The sequence below is a fragment of the Phyllobates terribilis genome, unplaced genomic scaffold, assembly GCF_046119375.1.
Source record: "Phyllobates terribilis strain yellow unplaced genomic scaffold, ASM4611937v1 Scaffold_4__5_contigs__length_816908805, whole genome shotgun sequence".
Lineage (NCBI taxonomy): Eukaryota > Metazoa > Chordata > Amphibia > Anura > Dendrobatidae > Phyllobates > Phyllobates terribilis.
This window is the reverse complement of record NW_027362764.1, coordinates 463,658,984-463,681,519: the sequence shown is the minus strand read 5'-3', so window position 1 is coordinate 463,681,519 and position 22,536 is coordinate 463,658,984. Positions and strand designations below refer to the sequence as shown.

The 22,536-nt window shown below is 45.0% G+C and overlaps 1 protein-coding gene across 1 annotated transcript in view; it reads left to right on the top strand.

Annotated features, from left to right (window-relative positions):
• The window catches only part of PIGN (phosphatidylinositol glycan anchor biosynthesis class N), a 363,689-nt gene that overhangs the window by 79,969 nt on the left and 261,184 nt on the right, over positions 1-22,536 (top strand). The window contains exon 11 of the mRNA XM_073678652.1: positions 22,123-22,215. Within this exon, the coding sequence (XP_073534753.1) occupies positions 22,123-22,215 (93 nt within the window). The remainder of the gene's footprint in view (positions 1-22,122; positions 22,216-22,536) is intronic.

The window sequence follows — 22,536 nt, the reverse complement described above, 5'->3', positions numbered from 1 at the left end:
GGAGAATTCTCACACTGAAGCGCTGAGTGCAGGAGAATTCTCCCACGCTGTCAGTGACGTGCAGGAGGTGAGCTGAGTTCATTGGACATGAGCTCACCTTATGCACGTCACTGACAGCGTGGGAAAATTCTCCTGCACTCAGCGCTTCAGCGGGAGAATTCTCTCGCTGAAGCGCTGAGTGCGGGAGAATTCTCCCACGCTGTCAGTGACGTGCAGGAGGTGAGCTGAGTTCATTGGACATGAGCTCACCTTATGCACGTCACTGACAGCGTGGGAGAATTCTCCTGCACTCACCGCTTCAGCGTGAGAATTTTCCCACGCTGTCAGTGACGTGCATGAGGTGAGCCGAGTTCATTGGACATGAACTCGGCTCATCTGGATGTCGTCACAGAGAGACGCTGAGCAGCGCAAGTAAGCCTGCGCTTCTCAGTGTCTGCGGGATGAGAGGCTGGATGGCAGCGTTCTGCTGCGGTCCAGCCTGTCATCTCGATGTAGCAGAGCTGAAGCTGTCGTGGGAACCATGGAAAGGTAAGGATGAGGTTGCTTTATTATTTTTCTTTTATTGCAGGAGATCGTTGGCTTCAGCTGGAATGGGCGTGACGGTAAGTATGGTTTAATTTAGAACAATAAAGGATTGTGTCTTTATTTCAATTAAAGGACTTTATTCTGGGTGTTTGTGTTTTTTTTAACTTTGACTATGGGGTTAGTAATGGGGGTGTCTTATAGACGCCTCTCCATTACTAACCTGGGCTTGATGTCAGCTGGCATTATAAGCTGACATCAACCCCAACCCTATTACCCCCTGCCACCGCACCAGGGCAGCGTGGAAGAGCGAGGCTAAGTGCCAGAATTGGCGCATCCTATGAATGCGCCATTTCTGGGGCGGCTGACGGCTGGTGTTTCTAGCCTGGGAGGGGGCCAATATTCATGGCTCCCTTCCTGGGCTATTAATATCAGCCCCCAGCTGTCTGCCTAGCCTTTGCTAGCTATTAAATTAGGGGGGACCCCACGTCATTTTTTTTGGGGGGTCCCCCATTTTAATAGCTAGTAAAGGCTATGTATTCAGCTGGGGGCTGATATTAGTAGCCTGGGAAGCTCCGTGGGTATTACCCCCTTCCCAGGCTTCAAACATCTGCCCCAGCCGTCTGCTTAACCTCCGCTAGAGCCTAAAATTAAGGGGAACCCCACGCCAATTTTTTTAATAATAAATCCTTTATTTTAATACTAAATGACAAGTACAGTAACCAACACTATCACTGTACTTCATATATATGTGACTGACATGTTTCTATCTATCTAATCTATGTATGATGCTCTATTCTGTCTGTTATAAATTGTCGGGTACCGCTGCTGAATTGCCGGCCGGCTTTTTTAAAGAGACGGTGCATGAAAACACTATTATTTTTTTTGATAAATCCTTTACACTAAATGACAAGTACAGTAAGCAGCACTTTCACTGTACTTCGTATATATGTGGCTGACATGTTTATATCTATCTAATCTATGTGTGAAGCTCTATTCTTTCGGTTCTAAATTGTCGGGTACCGGTGTATGCCGCTGCTGAATTGCCGGCTTTTCATGTTTCACTGTTGGCACTGTTCCCATCGATTTGGGCAATCACTGTAATGCCACAACCACCATGGCTGTGGCATTACAGTGAGTGGCAGACAATCCTTGCATGATTGGTGCTCTAAATAGCGCCAGACATGCAGGACACGCTTTTGGTGCACGAACAGTTATCGAACATAACCTCGAACAGCCGAATTTTTTGCAAATCGTTCGGGTTCGTCGAACAACTCGAACACCGCCCAAAACAGCTCGAATTTGAGATTGGCGAACAGTTCTAGTCGAACACCGCTCATCTCTAGTCCTGACATAAACCCAATTGAGCATCTCTGGAGAGACCTGAAAATTTCTGTCCACCAACGTTCACCATCCAACCTGAAGGAACTGGTGAGGATCTGCAAGGAAGAATGGCAGAGGATCCCCAAATCCAAGTGTGAAAAACTTGTTGTATCATTCCCAAGAAGACTCATGGCTGTACTAGCTCAAAAGGGTGCTTCTACTCAATACTGAGCAAAGGGTCTGAATACTTATGACCATGTGATATTTCAGTTTTTCTTTTTAAATAAATTTGCAAAAATTTCTACATTTCTGTTTTTTTCAGTCAAGATGGGGTGCAGAGTGTACTTTAATGAGAAAAAAAATGAACTTTTTAGAATTTACCAAATGGCTGCAATGAAACAAAGAGTGAAAAATTTAAAGGGGTCTGAATACTTTCCGTACCCACTGTATTGCAGTCAGTCATCATATTATATAACACTGTGTTCTTGCAATTGCTCATTTTCCCTTCTACCAAGGTAATGCTTCTCTTTTCCATTAGGTCTATGACGTGATTAAAATCTGACTAGCTGAATCCTTCTAAGCTCTAGATAGAAACAGGAGGTCAATTTTCCCCGTATGAGTCATAAGTCACTGCAAAAGTCAATGACAAGTCGAGGAGGTAGCATCTGTGTCAGGAGTTGAAGAGGGGAATGATTTGTGCATACTTGAAGTGGCGATGTATGGCACATACATTCTCATTGGTGTTCTCTGATTTAGGCTCTGTTCTGTAGACAGTGCGCGGTAATGCAAGGTTTACACATACACTGTCGGGGTTTCCATCAGAATCCACGAAAAACAGAACTCCCAGTGGAAACCCGAACAGAGACATTCACTATTTATGGGCCAGCTGAGTCACTTTGGACTTTCTTGTCTCCGTCCCAGCAGTGTTGGTTTTTTCCAGAGGTGCGCAAAATTGTTGGTCACGACTGAAAGAGACAAACATTGCTCGGACAGAGGCCGAAGTTCCTCTGTCAGCCTCAAAAATAGTGAATCACTGCCTGGAAACCCTAAGCAGTGATCAATGGAGAGCACTCTATATATTGTGACAGAGTCACTGGTTTTATATGCGAGGTGAAGTATGTGTCACTCAGGATGCTCTCCTGTGTGAACTAAGACCTACGAAATTTATTCTGGGGGTTACCTCTTTAAAAGGGTGTGGTTTTATGGGAATGACATAGAGATGGGAGGGAAGTCATTCCCCATACCTCCCCTTCATGGTGTGGCTGAACAGGGTTTAAATGTTCAGTCAGTTTGTTTTCCTGGGTGGAGTGTGTGGCCTGGAGCTTGAAGTCTCCAGGCTGTGTGTGGCTGATGCCAGAGAGCAACACCGGAGTACTGGTGTTGCTGAAACTTCACAGGACTATCTGCAGCCGGCTATATTTCATCTTTTGTTTTCCCGTTAACCCCAAGAGGGACTGTTTATTTTTATGGGACGCTGTTGGAGTTTATGCCACACAATAAACCCGCAGGAAGTTTACCCAAACCGTGTGTCCTGTGTCTGCCTCCGGAGAGCCGAGCAAGTCTCTTTACCACAATATGTCTACCTAGCCTAAGGTGTGCATGGTCTTTTTATCATTTACATGCTACCAGCTTTTCTGCACCATAATATAGAATTCCCTTATTATTTAACCTCCTGGGTACAGAGGACTGATGATAAAGCCTGTAATCTACTGTGTGATGCATTAGTCTCTGACTAATGTGCATGTCTCATGGGATATTGTTGCTGATGTGTATAAGAGGTTACTGAATGGGAAACTGGGGCTTTGTACAGTAAGTGTATAACTGGTATAACAATGTGGAACATGCTGTTACCTTATTAATAAATGATAATCCCTCTGCTGGTTTACTCTGGATGGATTCTGTAAAATGCACTTTATGATTTTTGCTATGCTTTCATTGGAGATTTTGGATTTAGCAGTAATGACATATGCTGCTAAGAAAAGACTTAGTGCGTAACAAGGGAATGCTGCTTTCTTAGCATATAGAGTTAGAAGTGATGAAGAAAGTAAATGGGAATTTTGTATGTGTTTCCTACAAGTATAAATAATAGTATATTTCATTTTGTGATTTGCTGTTTAAAGGAATGCTTTACAAGGAGGAAAGAATGTAACATGCTTGTCTTGACCTCACTTTATAAGTTGGATAATATATGGTATCTGTCTTGTTTTTTTATATTACAAATGGGTTAAAAGATCTCCGCTCTAGAACTTCACCATCCTTAAATACAATCTGTCAGCTGGATTTCACCCTTCCAAACTATTTATATGTGCGTGTAGCTCTTTCAAAGACATGCTCAGCAATACCTTTACTTGACCATTACATTTCTCCATTACTGAGAAATCAACGTTTAACTTTATATGCAAATGAGGCCGAAAAGCTATTTTTAGATCCGAAACCTCTGTCACTCCAGCTCTATTCCTCATCCAGCGCTACCTCCTCCCGTTGTCTTACGAATCCTTTGCCTGAAGTCACACAGCATAGAGGCTGTCAGTCAAGAAGCAATAGGCGTTGCTGGGTGGGGATAGAGCTGGAGTGACAGAGGCTTTAGCTCTACCATAGTCATTTGCATATCAATTCAAACACTTGCTTGAAAATGGCGTAATGGACTGACCATGTAAAGGTATTGCTGACCTGTCTTATACAGAGGTACATGCTTGTATAAATAAAGACATTAAATTTTGTGTATTTAACTCAGGCAGTGTTACAGGTTACAGTTCAGAATGGGAAAAAGTACAACCTTTCAGCACTTTTGAGGTCCTTTAGAATATATAAATAACAATCAATAAAATAAATCCAGCTCCACAGGGCAGAATAATTTTTACATCATTTGACCTACATCACATTGGGTGCCTCTCATAGCAGGCACCAGTTGAAATCTGAGAGAAAATATTGCTGTGCATTGTATTTTTCTATGGCTCCTATTATTGTTTGTTGATTTGTCTGTTCTCGAAACAAAATATATTAGTTAATTGCATCAGGTTCTATATTGTTTGTGGTTCTGGTGATTTTGACTCCTGGTATAGTTGGTGGCATTCTTCTTACCAAAAATAATACCAAAGCTCAGTACCAAAAATACTGCTAACTTAGTATTAATTTTAAAAATTGTTCCCGTTCTCTAACCACATCTCTAACCATAATCTTCTTTCCTTCTCTGTTAAAATTTGTCACCCCACTCAGGACATCCCTACATACTGCGCATACAAAAATCTACATGACGTCAATACCCAGCAACTTGGCCCCAATCTCCACTCTTTCAAATCCTTTTCGAGCTAATTTCTAAATGTTTTTTTTTTACTGTACTTACTGTGACATTTCGTTTGAGAGGAGTCTCAAATAGGACATCACAGTAGACTGGGGCTGCGGTCACTTCCCTGCAGTGTCTATTGCCCTTCCTGGAACAGGACATTACAGGGTGCAGTGTTGCAGTTACTTACTAGTTTCTTGCTTCGTCGCCCTACTCTGAAGACGTCCTGGCTCCTGGGTGTGGGAGAGTTGAATGCAGCGCTAGCACTCTGCTTCTGTCTCTGCTGATTCTGTAGCATATATGAAACAAGATGTCGTAAGGGGGCGGAGATAGAAGTGAGTGACATCATCACTGCCCCTTGATGACTATTCTTTTGGTGGTGGTGCTAAAAGCTGTGGGGCAGCACTGGATTTACTCACTGCTTCTATCTCCTTTCCCTGCTGATGCCTTCTTTCATAGATGGTATAGAGGCGGCTGAGATAGATGCAGAGGACCAGCGCTGCACTCAAATCAGAGGTGGCGACTATGGAAGAAACTAGTGAGTAACTACATTTTAGGGGATGGGGAAAGATGAGTCGCATGATGTAGGAGGCCGTTTGGTAACGGAAGTTACACGGTGGCAATTTCTTGTGGGTTTCCTGGAAGTGGAAAGTTTTCAGACAGAGTGAAGCGTCTTACCCTTGCTTTTATTTCTCCTCTTTGGTATAATCCACTCTTACCTGAAATTCAAAAGCTTCTAGATTTTGGAGTTTGGGAGGAAAGGGATGTATATCTAATATTCCCAGCTACACACGTGGTCAAAATTGTTGGTACCCCTCTTTTAATGAAAGAAAAACCCACAATGGTCGCAGAAATAACTTGAATCTGGCAAAATTAATAATAAATTAAAAATCTATGAAAATGAACAAATGAAAGTCAGATATTGATTTTCAACCCTGCTTCCACAGAATTTAAAAAAAAAATAAACTCATGAAATAGGCCTGGACAGAAATGACGGTACTCTTAATTTAAAACTTCCATTTTTGTCTCATCTGTCCATAGGACATTCTTCCAGAAGCTTTGTGGCTTGTCAGCACGTAGTTTGGCAAATTCCAGTCTAGCTTTTTTATGATTTTTTTTTTTCAAAAATGGTGTTCTCCTTGTTCGTCTCCAATGAAGTCCACTTTGGATCAAACAGCGACGGATGGTGCAATCTGACACTGATGTTCCTTGAGCTTGAAGTTCACCTTTAATCTCTTTAGAAGTTTTCCTGGGCTCTTTTGTTACCATTCGTATTATCCATCTATTTGATTTGTCATCAATTTTCCTCCTGCGGCCACGTCCAGGGAGGTTGGCTACAGTCCCATGGATCTTAAATTTCTGAATAATATGAGCAACTGTAATCACAGGAACATCAAGCTGCTTATAGATGGTTTTATAACCTCTACCTTTAACATACTTGTCTATAATTTTCTTTCTAATCTCCTGAGACAACGCTTTCCTTTGCTTCCTGTGGTCCATGTTGAGTGCGGTACACTCCTTGTCACCAAACAGCACAGTGAGTATCTGTAGTCCTATATCCAGGCCCACTGACTGATTACAAGATTGTGGACACAACTTGATTTAACATGTCCCTTTTGCCACATTATTTTCAGGGGTACCATCATTTCTGTCCTGGCCTATTTCATGAGTTTAATTTTTTTTTAAATTCTGTGAAAGCAGGGTTGAAAAGCAATGTCTGACTTTCATTTGTTCCTTTTCATAGATTTTTAATTTATTATTACTTTTGTCAGATTCATGTTATTTCTGTGACCATTGTGGGTTTTTCTTTCATTAAATGAGGGGTACCAACAATTTTGACCACATGTGTACTACATAATAATGTCTTTTAAGAGTTTTAAACAAATTGAATCTGAGCTTGCGATTTTGCATAAATCCTTTTATCAATATTTACAGCTGACGCACGCATATAGAAGACAGGCAAACTTAACTAATTAACACTGAACATAGTTCTACTATCAATTTACTAGTTAGGTCAGAATTTTGTAGAGGCTTCATATCTAATTTATATAGGAAATTTTTGCTCTCCTATTTGAATAAATTTCCCTTAAAGACTAAACATAGAGTGAGAAAAGGACGTGGGAACCTCTGCCAGCCAGCCAATGGATAGATATTTTAGAGCAAACACCTACTCTGTCATTATCTGAAAGTCAGAGATTGTCTCAACTATATCTCCTTCATAGGGTTTACAAGAACCCAAATCTATTTTGTAATGCAGAAGTTAGGTCAGACACATTATGCCCTTGATGTTTTCAGGATGCATGCCTTATTCACATGGTATGGGATCATGTGGGTATTGAAGAATACTGGAAGGACATTTTGGTATTAAGTAATTTATTATATTTAGATACAACCAGATCCTAGGATCTGCATCTTGGGCCTCCTATAAGAAGGAGTAGACTCTAGGTCCTCGTTGCGTTAGGCATTTTAAGCATGCTATTTCATGCTAGGAAACTGTTGGCCCATTATTGGTTAGATGCTACTCCCTCGACTATTGGAGAATTGAAACCCGTAATGAGCAATATCATACATTTAGAAAGGGATATATGTCTGAAAAGGAATGCACTGCATAAATATAATAGGATTTGAGGGGGGCATGGTTAGAAACCCCTAGTCTCTCGTCCTCTATCGTACTCTGGGATAAAACTTTGGACGAGTTCTTGCTTCCTATCAACTGACTCAGTGGAAAACATATCTATTGTAGTGTATCTCCGTTTTAACCTAGTGTTTGCTATTGCTTAGACTCTAGTTCATGTGAATTGATTATAATAGTTATTCTGCTTGAAGCTCTGAAAGTAACTTTTTTTTGTTATTGTATCTGAATGTATGTTTAAAAAAAATGGAAAAGGATTGTTTAATAAACATGATTCTGATTAAAATGATATATAATTACTAGTGTTGAGCGAGCATGCTCGACACTGCTCGGTACTCGCCCGAGCATCACGCTACTCGGGATGTTCGGCGAGCACCGAGCATTTCCGGGTTACTCGGGCGGGAGCTCGGGTCTCCGCCCTGCATGTTTGGCGCTCTTTACAGAGCCAATGAACATGCAGGGATTGCCGGCCAGTCACTGTAATGCCGCAGCCATGTTGTTTGTGGGCATTACAGTGATTGGCTTGCCGCACAGCGTCACCTCGAGTATTTAAAACCGGGCGCCGCCATCTTGGACACAGTCGCTGCGAATCAGATAGTGTAGGGACAGCGCTGCTGATTTAGGGAGAGATATATAAGATAAGATATACTTTATTTTATCCCGGAGGAAATTGCGGTATCACAGCAGCAGAACACAGATCTCGAACATGACACATATAATAACATAACATTTGGAATGCTTTAGACATTGCTTTTCAGACATTTGTTAAACACCGCCATAGCTGTTGGAACAAACGATTTCCTGTATTTTTCCTTTTTACATCTTAGTTGTATTAGGCGATTGCTGAATGTGCTCTTCTGTTTCGCAAACAGTTCATAAAGCGGGTGTGTGTTGTTGCCCATTATAGCTCTGCACTTCTTCTTAATCCTATCCTCTACCACCTCTTCAAAAGTCCCAAGCTGTAGGCCCACCGTCGCGCTAGCCTTCTTGATAAGTTTGTTGAGCTTGTTGGCGTCAGCAACACGCACACTGTTACCCCAGCAAATTATTGCCGCAAAGGTGGCACTAGCCACAATGGATTGGTAGAACACCTCAAGCATTTTGCCACACACATTAAACGACCTTAACTTCCTTAGGAAGTACAATCTACTCATCCCCTTCTTGTAGACCTTCTCCATGTGGCACTTCCAGTCTAGCTTGCTATCCAGGTAAACCCCCAAATATTTGAAACTGTCCACCATCTCCACATCCTGACCGTCAATGGTAACAGGTAGGCATACCTTCTTGCACCTTCCATAGCTCATCACCAACTCCCTGGTTTTCTTAACATTTAGTTCTAGATGGTTAGCCTGGCACCATACTACAAAGTCTGCAACCACCCTTCTATATTCCTCTTCATCCTGGTCCTTCCCAATACCGCCAACTATCACAGAGTCATCCGAGTACTTCTGGAGGTGACAACGGTCTGATTTATACTGAAAGTCAGCTGTGTACAATGTAAAGAGGAATGGCGACAGCACTGTTCCCTGCGGGGCTCCGACACTGCTCAGTACACTATCTGATGTAGCCGTCCCCCACCTAACAAACTGTGGCCTATCCGACAGGTAGTCAATTATCCAATTCACAAGTCCCTCATCCACCGCCATTTTAATCAACTTTCCACGCAGTAAGAGTGGCTGTAATGTGTTGAACGCACTAGAGAAATCAAAGAACAAAGCACGCACTGTGGTTCCATCATTGTCCAAAAAGGAATGTACTGTTTGTAGCAGATACGCTACAGCATCGTCCACCCCCAGTCCCTGCCGGTACGCAAACTGAAGAGCATCAGTATGCGCCATCACCCTCGGACACAAGTGAGCAAGTACTATTCTCTCCAAGGACTTAATCGCATGCGATGTTAAGGCCACCGGTCTATAGTCCCCCGGGGAAGCCGGGAAGGTAGTCTTGGGAACCGGCACCAGGCAGGAAGTCTTCCATAGCACTGGTACTCTCTTTGATTGTAAGCTCTGGTTAAAGAGATGCTGGAAGACAGTACACAACTCATTTGCACACACTCTGAGGACACGTGGACTGAGACCGTCAGGCCCTGCTGCTTTGCCAATGGCCAGCTTACTAAACTGGTCCCTCACGTCATTTTTGGAGACCGAGAAATGATCTATTTCACCCCCTGTTAATTTAGCTAGTTGTTCCCTGGCCTCCTCCCCCTTCCCTGCTGCTACCGCACCTTTATTGCTGAATCTATTGAAGAACTCATTCATTTCATTAGCCATTCTAAGTCCACCACCCCCCTGCTCCGACCTTGCCTTAAACCCAGTCACTAGCTTCATTCCAGCCCACACCTCTCTGGAGCTTTTTTGTGCAAATTGATTTTCTAATTTAACTCTGAATGCCTCACGGGCAATCTTAATTTTCCCCTTTAGGTCTCGCTGTATAATTTTCAATGCCTCCTTGTCCTTCCTTTTAAAAGCCAGTTTTTTCATGTTTAGTAAATGTTTCAACTCTTTTGTAATCCATGGCTTATTGTTTGCATAACACCGAATCTCTTGAACAGGTACTACAATGTCCATACAGAAGTTGATGTAATCAGTAACTCTGCCAGTAATCTCATTAACATCACAATTCTCTTTCATGGTACACAACACCTCCCAGTCTGTACAATCAAAGCAGTCTTGTAATGCCTCCTCTGCTGCTGGACACCACTTCCTTATCTTTTTAATTGTCACTGGTTGTTTGCGCATGTCTGGTTGGTAAGCAGGAGACAATAGTATGAGGTTGTGGTCAGATTTCCCCAGAGGGGGTAATGCAGCCGATGAATAAGCATTCTTAACATTAGCAAAGAGGAGATCCAGTGTGTTGTTGTCCCGTGTAGGACATTTGACATATTGATAGAACTTTGGTATTGCAGATGAGATCTTTACTCGATTGAAATCCCCAGAAATTACAGTTAGAGAGTTTGGGTGTTTAGTCTGAAGCCGGGCCATCACCCCTGACAACACATCCCCAGCAGCCTCTGGGTTCGCAGATGGTGGTATATACATCACAACTACAATAACAAGAGTGAATTCTCTAGGCAGATAGTAAGGCCTGAGGCCCACTGCTAACAGTTCAATATTTGGACAGCAATGTTTCTCCTTAACAGTTACATGCCCCTGATTGCACCATCTGTTGTTAATGTAGAGTATCACTCCTCCACCTTTTTTCTTGCCGCATCTAACTCTCTCTCTATCAGCCCGAACCATTTGAAACCCTGGTACCGAGATCCTGCAAAATAGTTAGTGTAGGGTCTGTAAAGGCTGCCAGATCAAACAAACAGTCCTTCTCAGGACTAATATCCATCCCAGATATCAGGCAGGCAGGCCGTATAGGAGACGCAGTGGTTATACCAGAAAACGCTGCATTACAGTCCTGTGTGCTCCTGTTGCTGAAATTGCTGGACTTAGCTCCAGGTCTCGGGGGCCAGGAAAAATCCTTTTTTTTCATCTAAATCCTCTTTTTTTTTCCTCCTTCACACTGTACAAATACCCATCTTATTAACCTTTTGGTCCCCCCCCCCCAAAAAAAAAAAAAATAAATAAGTGTGTCTCTGATTTTTCAGACACAAATATATCTGTTGAAAATAGTCTGGTGTAGGCCCGAGAAATACAAGTGTGGTTTTGCAGTTCCATGGTTCAAACCTCTGTATTATCCACTTTTGGGCCATTTGTATCTAAAAAAAAACAGTTTGAGTGTGTCGCTCACTGTTCAGCCGCAAATATATGTATTTTAAAAAAGTCTGGTATACACCAGTCAATTATAACTGTGGTTTTGCTGTTCCACAGTAAGAAATCTCTATTATTCAGCTTTTGGTATTTTTTCCGTACAGAAACAGTAATAGTTTCTCCCTGATTGTTCAGATTGTTTAAAAGAGTCGGGTGTAGGCCAGAGAAATAGAACTGTGGTTTTCCTCTTCCACTTTTCTAATCTACTTTTTATTACCCTATTTCCATTGATAGTGCGAGTGTAAGCTATTTTACTTCCTTTACAATGGGCAAGGCGCGTGGCAAGGGACGTGGAACTGGACGTTCTGGTGATGGTGCATGCAGAGGACTGGGCCGTGGCCAAGGTGAAAATGTGCCATAACCATCAGCCACATCTTCTCGCTTCCACTTCTTGACCGAATTACTAGGGAAGCACATAACAACACCAGTATTGCGAACTGATCAGTGTGAACAGGTTATTAATTGGATAGCAGATAATACTTCCAGTTACCTGGGCACCACCACCTCCGGCCTGTCTTCCACACGGTCGACTCTTAGTAGCCGTGAGTCTCGACCGCATACTCCTCCTCACCCTGATGCTCCTTCCTCCCACCATGCCGAGTGTCGTCAGACAGCAACTGATCCCACACTTGGACACTCTGAAGAGCTGTTCATTGGTCCATTTCCAGATTTGTGCCCCTCGCCTGCTCCGCTTGAAGTGGTGGAAGAGGAGATCCCATGTAGCGATGCCCAAATATTTGAACAGCCACGGCCAGAGGAAGTCGACGCTGGCAATTTGTCACAAGAGGTGGACGATGACGAGACACAATTGCCAGGAAGTGAGAAGGAGGATCGTGGTGCGCAAGTGGAAGAGGAGGAGGTGGTGGATGATCTAGTAACTGACCCAACGTGGCAGGAGGACATGCAGAGTGAGGCCAGCAGCACACAGGGGGAGGGAGGCAGAGTACCCCAACAGGCAGGAAGAAGCAGTGTGGTGGCCGCAGACAGAAGGCAGGCAACCGTTCCTCGTAACACCAACATGAGGTACGTTGCCAGTACAACCGGTAGGTCTTCCAGAGTCTGGAATTTTTTTAAAGACTCTGCTGATAACCCCAAAAAGGCCATTTGTGCCACCTGCCATGCCAGCATCAGCAGGGGTGACAAAACTACCAGCCTGACCACCACCAGCATGATCAGGCACATGGCAACAAAGCACCCGACTTTGTGGGGCGAACCCCAGGGTCCATGACCAGTGTCAGCGGGTGTCACCACTGCTTCTTCCATTGTTGTGCGTGTAATAGAACCCCCTGTTGTGTGTGCAAGGCAATCCCCTGTCCATACTGCATGCAAAGATGCCCCCTCCTCTCAGTCTTCACTTGTTATGGCAGTTTCTCAAGAAACAGCATCAACGTCCACGTCCCACCGCAGCGTTCAATTGTCCATATCCCAGACCTTTGAACGAAAGCGGAAATTCGCAGCTAACGCCCCACAGGCCACAGTCCTAAATTCGCACATTTCACGACTGCTTGCATTGGAAATGCTGCCTTTTAGGCTGGTGGAGACTGAATCCTTCCACAACCTTATGGCGGTGGCCGTCCCTCGGTACTCGGTCCCCAGCCGACACTATTTTGCCCGGTGTGCCATCCCCGCACTACACAAGCACTTGTCCCAAAACATCTGCCGTGCCCTCAACAACGCAGTTACTGGGAGAGTCCACCTGACAACGGACACGTGGACAAGTGCTTGTGGCCAGGGACGGTACATCTCCCTGACGGCACACTGGGTAAACATAGTGGAAGCCGGGACCCAGTCGGACCTTGGTACGGAACACATCCTCCCCACACCGAGGATTGCAGGCCCTATGTCAGTCAGAGTTGCCCCCACAGTGTACAACTCCTGCGCATCATCCTCCTCCTCCTCCTCATGTTCAGCCTCCATCTCAGATATCAACACATCAGTTACAAGCTGGAAGCACTGCAGTACTGCCTCCGCCAAGCGGCAATAGGCTGTGCTGAAACTCCTAAGCTTAGGTGAGAAACCTCACACTGCTTGTGAGTTGTGGACAGCTGTGAAAGAGCAGGCAGATCTGTGGCTGAGACCGCTGATCCTACATCCAGGCATGGTCGTGTGTGACAATGGCCGTAACCTGGTGGCGGCTCTGAGGCGAGATCACACACGTACCATGCCTGGCTCATGTGCTTAACCTCGTGGTTCAGCGGTTTCTTAAATCGTACCCCGAGTTGCCAGATCTGCTCGTCAAAGTACGCCGCCTGTCAGCTCATTTTCGCAAGTAGGCTAGAGCTTCCGCCGCCCTTGCTGTGTTGCAGCAGCGTTTGCAGCTTCCGTCACACCGACTGGTGTGTGATGTCCCCACACGTTGGAACTCTGCCCTCAACATGTTGCAAAGGATTTGTGAGCAAAAGAGAGCAGTTGTGGAGTACCAGCTGCAACAAGGCCGTCGATATTCAGGTCAGACTCCACACATAAGACCTCAGGAGTGGACCTGGATGTCTGACATCTGTACCATCTTGACAAACTTTGAGGAGTCCACCCAGATGGTGAGTGGCGATGACACCATCATTAGCGTCAGCATTCCACTTTTGCAACGCTCTCTGCAGAGAATTAAAGAGGAGGCATTGCAGCCAGAGTATGATGAGATGGATCAAGAAGCCGTAGCGGGCGATTACACACAGCCCAGCCTCATCTCATCCCAATGTGCATTGGGGGACAATGAGGGAGAGGAGGAGGAGGAAGAACAGGAGCTTGTATCATGTGCTGTAGACGGTAGTACCTGTACAACTGTCATACCGTCGGTTCAGCTTGGGTGGCCTGAGGACAGAGGGGAGGAGGAGGAGGAGAGCATGGTCATTCGTCATCTTGGTGAGGACACGGAAGTTTTGCCCGTTACCAGTCTGGCACGCATGGCTGACTTTATGTTACGCTGCCTTAACCGTGACCCTCGTGTTGTCAAAATGTTGGGTGACAGTCATTACTGGTTGGTGACACTTTTAGACCCCCGCTACAAGGAGAACTTTCTCTCTCTTATTCCTGAGGTGGAGAGGTGTACAAAAATGGGGCTGTACCAGAAGGCCCTTGCTGCAGAACTGTTAAAAAAGTTCCCATCTGAACACGCTAGCGGCTGAGGTCACAGTTCGTTGACCAACCAAGGCGTACAAGCGAGAGAGAGGTAACTCCAATCCAGCAGAGGCAGGGGAACACTGTCAACATTCTGGGACAGTTTTCTGAGACCTGCCCAGCTTACAGGCCCTGAGGCGCGGGGTACTCTCACAAGGAGTGGAATGTTTCAAATGATGGTGAGGGAGTACCTTGCCGACCATACCAGCGTCCTCCGTGGTTCCTCTGTGCTTTTTAATTATTGGGTATCCAAGCTGGACACTTGGAATGAACTCGCTCTGTACGCCTTGGAGGTCCTGGCCTGCCCTGCCGCTAGCGTGTTATCAGAGCGTGTTTTTTGTGCCGCTGATAAGCGCACTCGCCTGTCAACTGACAATGCTGACAAGCTGACCCTTATCAAAATGAAGAAGGGCTGGATTGGGCCAGACTTCTTATCACCACCAAATGGCAGCAGAGTAACATAAAGTCAAATCCACTGTGTTTTTTCGGGAGGTGTATTCCCATGCACCGCTTCACACCCACGCATGGGTATACGCTTCCTCATTTTGGCTGTTTTATGTTCTTCTCCTTATCCTCAGCCTCCACCACCACTATACCACCAGGGTGACCGTGGTCCGTGTTGCCATTATTGAAAGATCCTCCGCCCTAATTTTTGGCCGCTTTTGCTTGGAAGGCATAAGCAAATACTATGGGAGACCCACTCCCCAATCATGGGAATAATGTTTGTAATATGCTGTACTGCATGGCTCTTGTAAGGGGCTTTGCAAGTTCCTCCGTCCTAATTTTTGGTAGCTTTTGCTTGGAAGGCATAAGCAAAGACTATGGGAGACACACTCCCCAATAATGGGAATAATGTTTGTAATATGCTGTACTGTATGGCTCTTGTAAGGGGCATTAAAACAGTCTTGTTAAGCTACTGTGACCTCCACCACTTTTCCGAGGGGCATTAAAACCGTCTTGTTAAGCTACTGTGACCTTCACGTCTCTTCCAAGGGGCATTCAAACCGTCTTGTTAAGCTACTGGGACCTCCACATCTTTTCCGAGGGGCATTAAAACCGTCTTGTTAAGCTACTGTGACCTCCATGTCTCTTCAAAGGGGCATTAAAAGAGTCTTCTTAAGCCACTCTGAACTCCACAGCTCTTCCAAGGGGCATTGAAATGTTGTTTTTAATTACCTCTAACCTCCACGACTCTTCCAACGGGCATTGCATTTCCTCCTAATTTTAGTCTGCTTTTGCTTTTCAATGAAAAGGCGAAAACTAAGGGAGACCCACTCCCCAATAATGGGTAGAAGGTTTTTAGTACGCTGTAATCCACGTCTGTCTCAAAGGGCATTGCAATTCCTCATAATTTTTCGAAAGCCTTCCATTCACTGCTTAGGCCAACAGTGTACAGGAGACCCAGTTGCTATAAATGGAAAAAACGGTTTAGTTAAGGCCCTCTGACCTCCATGTCTTTTCCAAGGGGCATTGGAGTGCCTCAAAATTTTTGGTAGGCATTGCACTCACTGTATGCCCTATAACTGTGTAGCCGAACCGCTCATTTTGTTACAGAAACATATCCTACAAGACCTATGTGGTTGACTGGCCTGATATTGATGTGAATGGTCCCTGTTCCTCCTGCTCTTTCTCCCTTGCCACTACCTCATCCATCATTCATCACCTGAAGCTTTGTTTTAACGGGAGTCATAGAACTGGGATAGTAGCAGGAAAACATCCAGCAATCCTCGGAGGAGGTAGGATATGTGCCAAAATGCTGACCACCTCAGGCCTGGCCGCTACTACATACATGCGCTTGCATTCCAAGAAAGCAAAGCAGATGCTAACTTCTATCATCATCATCATCATGGTCCTCACCTTGGCACTCTCAACTCCCCTGATGGAGAAGCCAGGGCCCACTGGAGGAATCTGGTTCTCTGGTGGGCTCGTCCAATGCTGCCCTAAAGCAGGCCGGGCTAAGAAAAGTGTGTGGGGGGATGTTCCAAGGAGAAATAGGGGCGGCTGGGGACCGTTTATGGACACCCGGCTGCCCCCAGGCGGCTGGGGACCGTGTGTGGACACCCGGCCCCCTGGCGGCTGGGGAACGAGTGTGGACACCCGGCCGCCGGGCGGCTGGGGACTGAGTATGGATACCAGGCTGCCAACGCAGCCATTACATGGTGACCAGATTCCGCCTCCACATGCCTAAAAGGCCCAATTTCAAGTGCAAGCAAGCAATTCGTATGGTATTGCAGCCTGGGGGTGGGTGGGTGGGTGGATGGCAGGCTGCATACTTGCGCTTGCATTGCAAGGAATGGGAGAGGTACAATTGAACACTGCCCTGGGACAAGGACTTGAACGGGGATAGTTGCAAGTCTGCAACGACAGGTGCAGGGTGGGAGGCATCTTCACTTGTACCATGAACAGGGGTTTGGCATGCACACACTACAGCGGAATAGGCTGTCCTTCCCACTAAATGCACCGGGGAGGGCACAGGTAATGTTTTGGTATGCGCGCTTAATCTTATGTATAAGGCACACCAGGACAAATAGGGGTGGCTGGGGACTGAGTATGGATACCTCACTGCCCAAGCAGCCATGAGGTAGTGGCCAGCTTCGGCCTCCTCCAGACTAAAAGGCCCCATTTCAAGTGCAAGCTAGCAGTATGGCATTGCAGCCTAGGGGTGGGTGGGTGGCAGGCTGCACACTTGCGCTTGCATTCCAAGAAAACAAAGCAGATGGTAACTACTATCATCATCATCATCATGGTCCTGACCTTGGCACTCTCTACTCCCCTGGTGGAGAAGCCAGGGCCCACCGTAGGAGTCTGGTTCTCTGATGGGCTCGTCCAATGCTGCCCTAAAGCAGGCCGGGCTAAGAAAAGTGTGTGGGGGGATGTTCCAAGGAGAAATAGGGGTGGCTGGGGGCCGTTTATGGACACCCGGCTGCCCCCAGGCGGCTGGGGACCGTGTGTGGACACCCGGCCGCTGGACAGCTGGGGACCGAGTATGGACACCCGGCCGCCCCCTGGCGGCTGGGGACTGAGTGTGGACACCCGGCCGCCAGGCGGCTGGGGACTGAGTATGGATACCAGGCCGCCAACGCAGCCATGACGTGGTGGCCAGATTCCGCCTCCACATGCCTAAAAGGCCCAATTTTAAGTGCAAGCAAGCAAGCAGTATGGTATTGCAGCCTGGGGGTGGGTGGGTGGCAGGCTGCATACTTGCGCTTGCATTGCAAGGAATGGGGGAGGTATAATTAAACACTGCCCTGGGACAAGAACTTGCATGGGGATAGTTGCAAGTCTGCATCTTTTGATGCGGCAAGGATTACTTCTGATTGGCACTCTTTTAGGCAGTGAACCTGGGTGTCAGAGATGCTTCCAGGGGTCTTCCCCATGCTTCCCCACAGCACATGGCCAGATAAGGTTGTAAAGTGTTAAAATGACATTTCCCAGTGAATGCATTTGTCACGGTTGAAAGCAATACAAAAGTGCAAAAACGCATAAAAAATGCTACTTGTGAACATAGCCCAAGGTGTGGAGGAGTATTTTTTTGGGGTTATTTATTTTACCTTATACACAAGTCTTTACCCTGTAAAGGAAGCTCCTTAACATATTTCACAGGAAAGCAGTTTCCGTTTCGTTTTTGAACGTTTTATTGTGAGCCCTTAAAAGTGGCTTAATACCTCTGACCACGTTGTTGACAGCAGTGACCTGGGGGTCAGAAATGCTTCCTGGGGCGATCCCCATGCTGTCCCCATGTCATTTGAGCACTGTCACTATCGTTTTGGGCACTTGTTAGGCTTTTAAAAGACTGCCGGGGGTGCCGCCGCAAAAATGCTCGGGTCTCCCATAGACTAACATAGGGCTCATTGCTCGGGTCGAGAACCCGAGTATCATGGCGAGCTCGGCCCGAGCTTCGAGCTCCCGAGCATTTTAGTGCTCGCTCAACAATAATAATTATATTTAAAATAGATACCAATATGACAAGTAGTAATTCGCGCTTAGGGAGCAGGATACAGACACGGAGAGAGGGGTTGGAAGTAAAAAGTGAGTCTTTATTATTTATTAGAATATCAAGACATAAAATGTAAAAAGTATAAAGGATATATATAGAATATCTAAGAAGGGGGGGTTTTTTGAGTAAGGGCTAAAAAGGGGGGGATAAAAAAGGGGGTCTAGAATCTAAAAAACACACACTAAGGTGTGTATAGTGAAACAATGGTCCTGAGGAAACAATATTGCTGGGTTCAAATAGATCCTCTGTGGAGCTCAGAGTAGGAGGACCTGTAAGGAAAAGGAGTGGGTGGTTAGGATATTTTAAGATATTTTAAAATTTTTTAAAAATGGTGGTCCTGGGGGAGTTGTATGGGGTGGTATGAGTGGACTTATACCTGATCAGATGAGTAGAGATGATCGGGTGGGTTGTCCCGGGCGATCCTCAGGTTAATACCTATGGTATCATATATGATGAGTAACTGGTGTGATACGGTATTATGATACAATGTAGAGGCCTTAGTACCTGTATATGGGGTCGTGCTCCTGGGTCCAATTAGTCGATCACGTAGTAGGGATGCGGCTTATTGGGGGGTTATGTTAACTTGCTCAGTGGCTGGGTTCCAATGAAGGCGGTACCTCTGAATGATAGCAAGAAGATAGGTAAGGCAAATGAGAGGGTGGTGGGTTGGGTATACTGGTCTAAATGGGGGGAAGATGGAGGTTACCTTGCTTACGTCGTACTCAGATATGTTGTGGTTGGTTTGTAAATGGCCCAGAGGAGTCTGGTATTAAAATAGCCGTGGGGTTCCACAAGTGGTATTTATATCACCTGTAAATGGGAATACAATATTATAGTATTGGGCAGAGATAAGGACCAGGAGGAAATAAATGGTTGATGATTACCTGAGTCGCTGGGTATTTAAGTGCTATTCTATTATATTCCTGGTGGGATAATAGTGAGCTGTTCGTGGTTTATAGCCTCTGATCCAATATGTCCAGTGGGGCACGGAAGTGGATGGTAACGTTTTTGAGAAGTCGTCCCTGGTTGGGGTAGATAGTACTGGGGGGAGGTCAAGGAATAAGATTAGTTGTCAGAGGGAGACGGTGCAACATGCAGTATACTCACAGTTAGGTGGCCTTCCCTGAAGAAGAAAGCCGTGTCTTTCGAAACGCGTTGGAGACTGCCCCACTACAGCCACCGTATCCTAAGCATCACGTGGCGTCACGTGACCCAGGTCCTCAAGCGCTCTCTGCAGGGAGCACACTTGCATCTACATCCGGAGACGCGGGAAGCGGTAGTCACCGGCCGGACTCCGCTCTCGCTCCGGATCCAGGACATTCCTGCCCGCCCCATCAGACAGGGGTACACCCTGTACCACCGACAGCGGTACACCCTGTACGACCGATCGCTACTATACCCACGTAAGGCCACCTAACTGTGAGTATACTGCATGTTGCACCGTCTCCCTCTGACAACTAATCTTATTCCTTGACCTCCCCCCAGTACTATCTACCCCAACCAGGGACGACTTCTCAAAAACGTTACCATCCACTTCCGTGCCCCACTGGACATATTGGATCAGAGGCTATAAACCACGAACAGCTCACTATTATCCCACCAGGAATATAATAGAATAGCACTTAAATACCCAGCGACTCAGGTAATCATCAACCATTTATTTCCTCCTGGTCCTTATCTCTGCCCAATACTATAATATTGTATTCCCATTTACAGGTGATATAAATACCACTTGTGGAACCCCACGGCTATTTTAATACCAGACTCCTCTGGGCCATTTACAAACCAACCACAACATATCTGAGTACGACGTAAGCAAGGTAACCTCCATCTTCCCCCCATTTAGACCAGTATACCCAACCCACCACCCTCTCATTTGCCTTACCTATCTTCTTGCTATCATTCAGAGGTACCGCCTTCATTGGAACCCAGCCACTGAGCAGGTTAACATAACCCCCCAATAAGCCGCATCCCTACTACGTGATCGACTAATTGGACCCAGGAGCACGACCCCATACACAGGTACTAAGGCCTCTACATTGTATCATAATACCGTATCACACCAGTTACTCATCATATATGATACCATAGGTATTAACCTGAGGATTGCCCGGGACGACCCACCCGATCATCTCTACTCATCTGATCAGGTATAAGTCCACTCATACCACCCCATACAACTCCCCCAGGACCACCATTTTTAAAATATCTTAAAATATCCTAACCACCCACTCCTTTTCCTTACAGGTCCTCCTACTCTGAGCTCCACAGAGGATCTATTTGAACCCAGCAATATTGTTTCCTCAGGACCATTGTTTCACTATACACACCTTAGTATGTGTTTTTTAGATTCTAGACCCCCTTTTTTTATCCCCCCCTTTTTAGCCCTTACTCAAAAAAAAACCCCTTCTTAGATATTCTATATATATCCTTTATACTTTTTACATTTTATGTCTTGATATTCTAATAAATAATAAAGACTCACTTTTTACTTCCAACCCCTCTCTCCGTGTCTGTATCCTGCTCCCTAAGCGCGAATTACTACTTGTCATATTGGTATCTTCATTTACTGACACATAGTGGTTTGTGTCTCCCAAATTCGCTGCTACAAATTGATTAGCCTACCAGCGCCTCTTTACTCGTACTATTTAAAATAGATGTGAAAGAAAACGTTAAAAGAAATCTATTATATAATACTTTACTGTAAATGAGAATTGCACGTTCAACAAACTTTGTGTAAACCAATAGTACAGGTAAATATAAGAAACTTTGTAAGGTATTTTATCAGAAAAATCTGCTACTTTCTTCACTGATAAGCCACTTCTCTACTTTCCTCCTGAACTCACCATTCACTTTGAAAAATTGCTAAAATCTATCTTGGTCAACAGAAGACAGATTGCCAGCACAGTGAGGTGTCAGGTTACAGAGCTTATCAAAGTCTATAGGGAGGTGAGTTGGAGTGAGAAGTAGGGAGAGGCACTTAAACAGATAAAGAAACCCATCCATGCTGAAGCTTCTCTATCAAGTAATTAATTACCTCAAAATCTCCCCAAATCTGGATTCACAGCTACAATCTCTCATTACTGCTGTACTATATATTCCCCTCCATGTTGTTGATTCTGTTTGTATGCTACAAAATAAAAAAGACCCTCTTTCTATGTGTTTAGTGTACGGGTGACATAATAGCAGATAGTCTCCTCCCACCAGCTCAGAGTCAACTAGAAAACAGAAAATTAGTCAAAATATAGGATAAAAGTCATATAATGGACAAAAATAGTGTTATTCCTCACATACGCACAAGATGATTATTCTGAAAAGATACTTGAAAGTAGAGCTTTCCTTTAATTTCATTAATGTAAGATATTGTTTCTTGTGTATGCATCCATTTGATGTTTTAGATCTTTTTCCTCTTTTGTTTGATTCCATTGTAAAATTTTGCTGGTTTTACTGTCTAAGAAGTGTGATTAATGAAGTGAACTGTTATTGCTTGCAGGGAATTTTGCCTGTGGAGTATATTAACAGCAGCAATCTCTTTAAAGCAGAGAGCATGCTTACGAATGCTTTGCAAATTCTGGAGCAGTACAAGGTAAGCAAATATTCTAATACATCTACCAATAAGAAGACCTTAACCCTAAAAAATGCTACTGGCATATTCTTGCTGCAAATGGCATGACCTATATTCATCATATATAAAGACATTTCTGCATGTGGGGAAGCACAGCTATGTCACTCGTGCATAGCATTGCGTACAAGGCATGAAAAATAATGTATTACATTAAATAATAATGAATCCACACATTGAAATCCTTGTTAATTTTAATCATAAGATGTAAAAAAAAGGTTGAATAAAATTATGTCATGAAAACACTTAAAGTGGTTGTCCCATGACTAAAGTGCATTTTAGAGA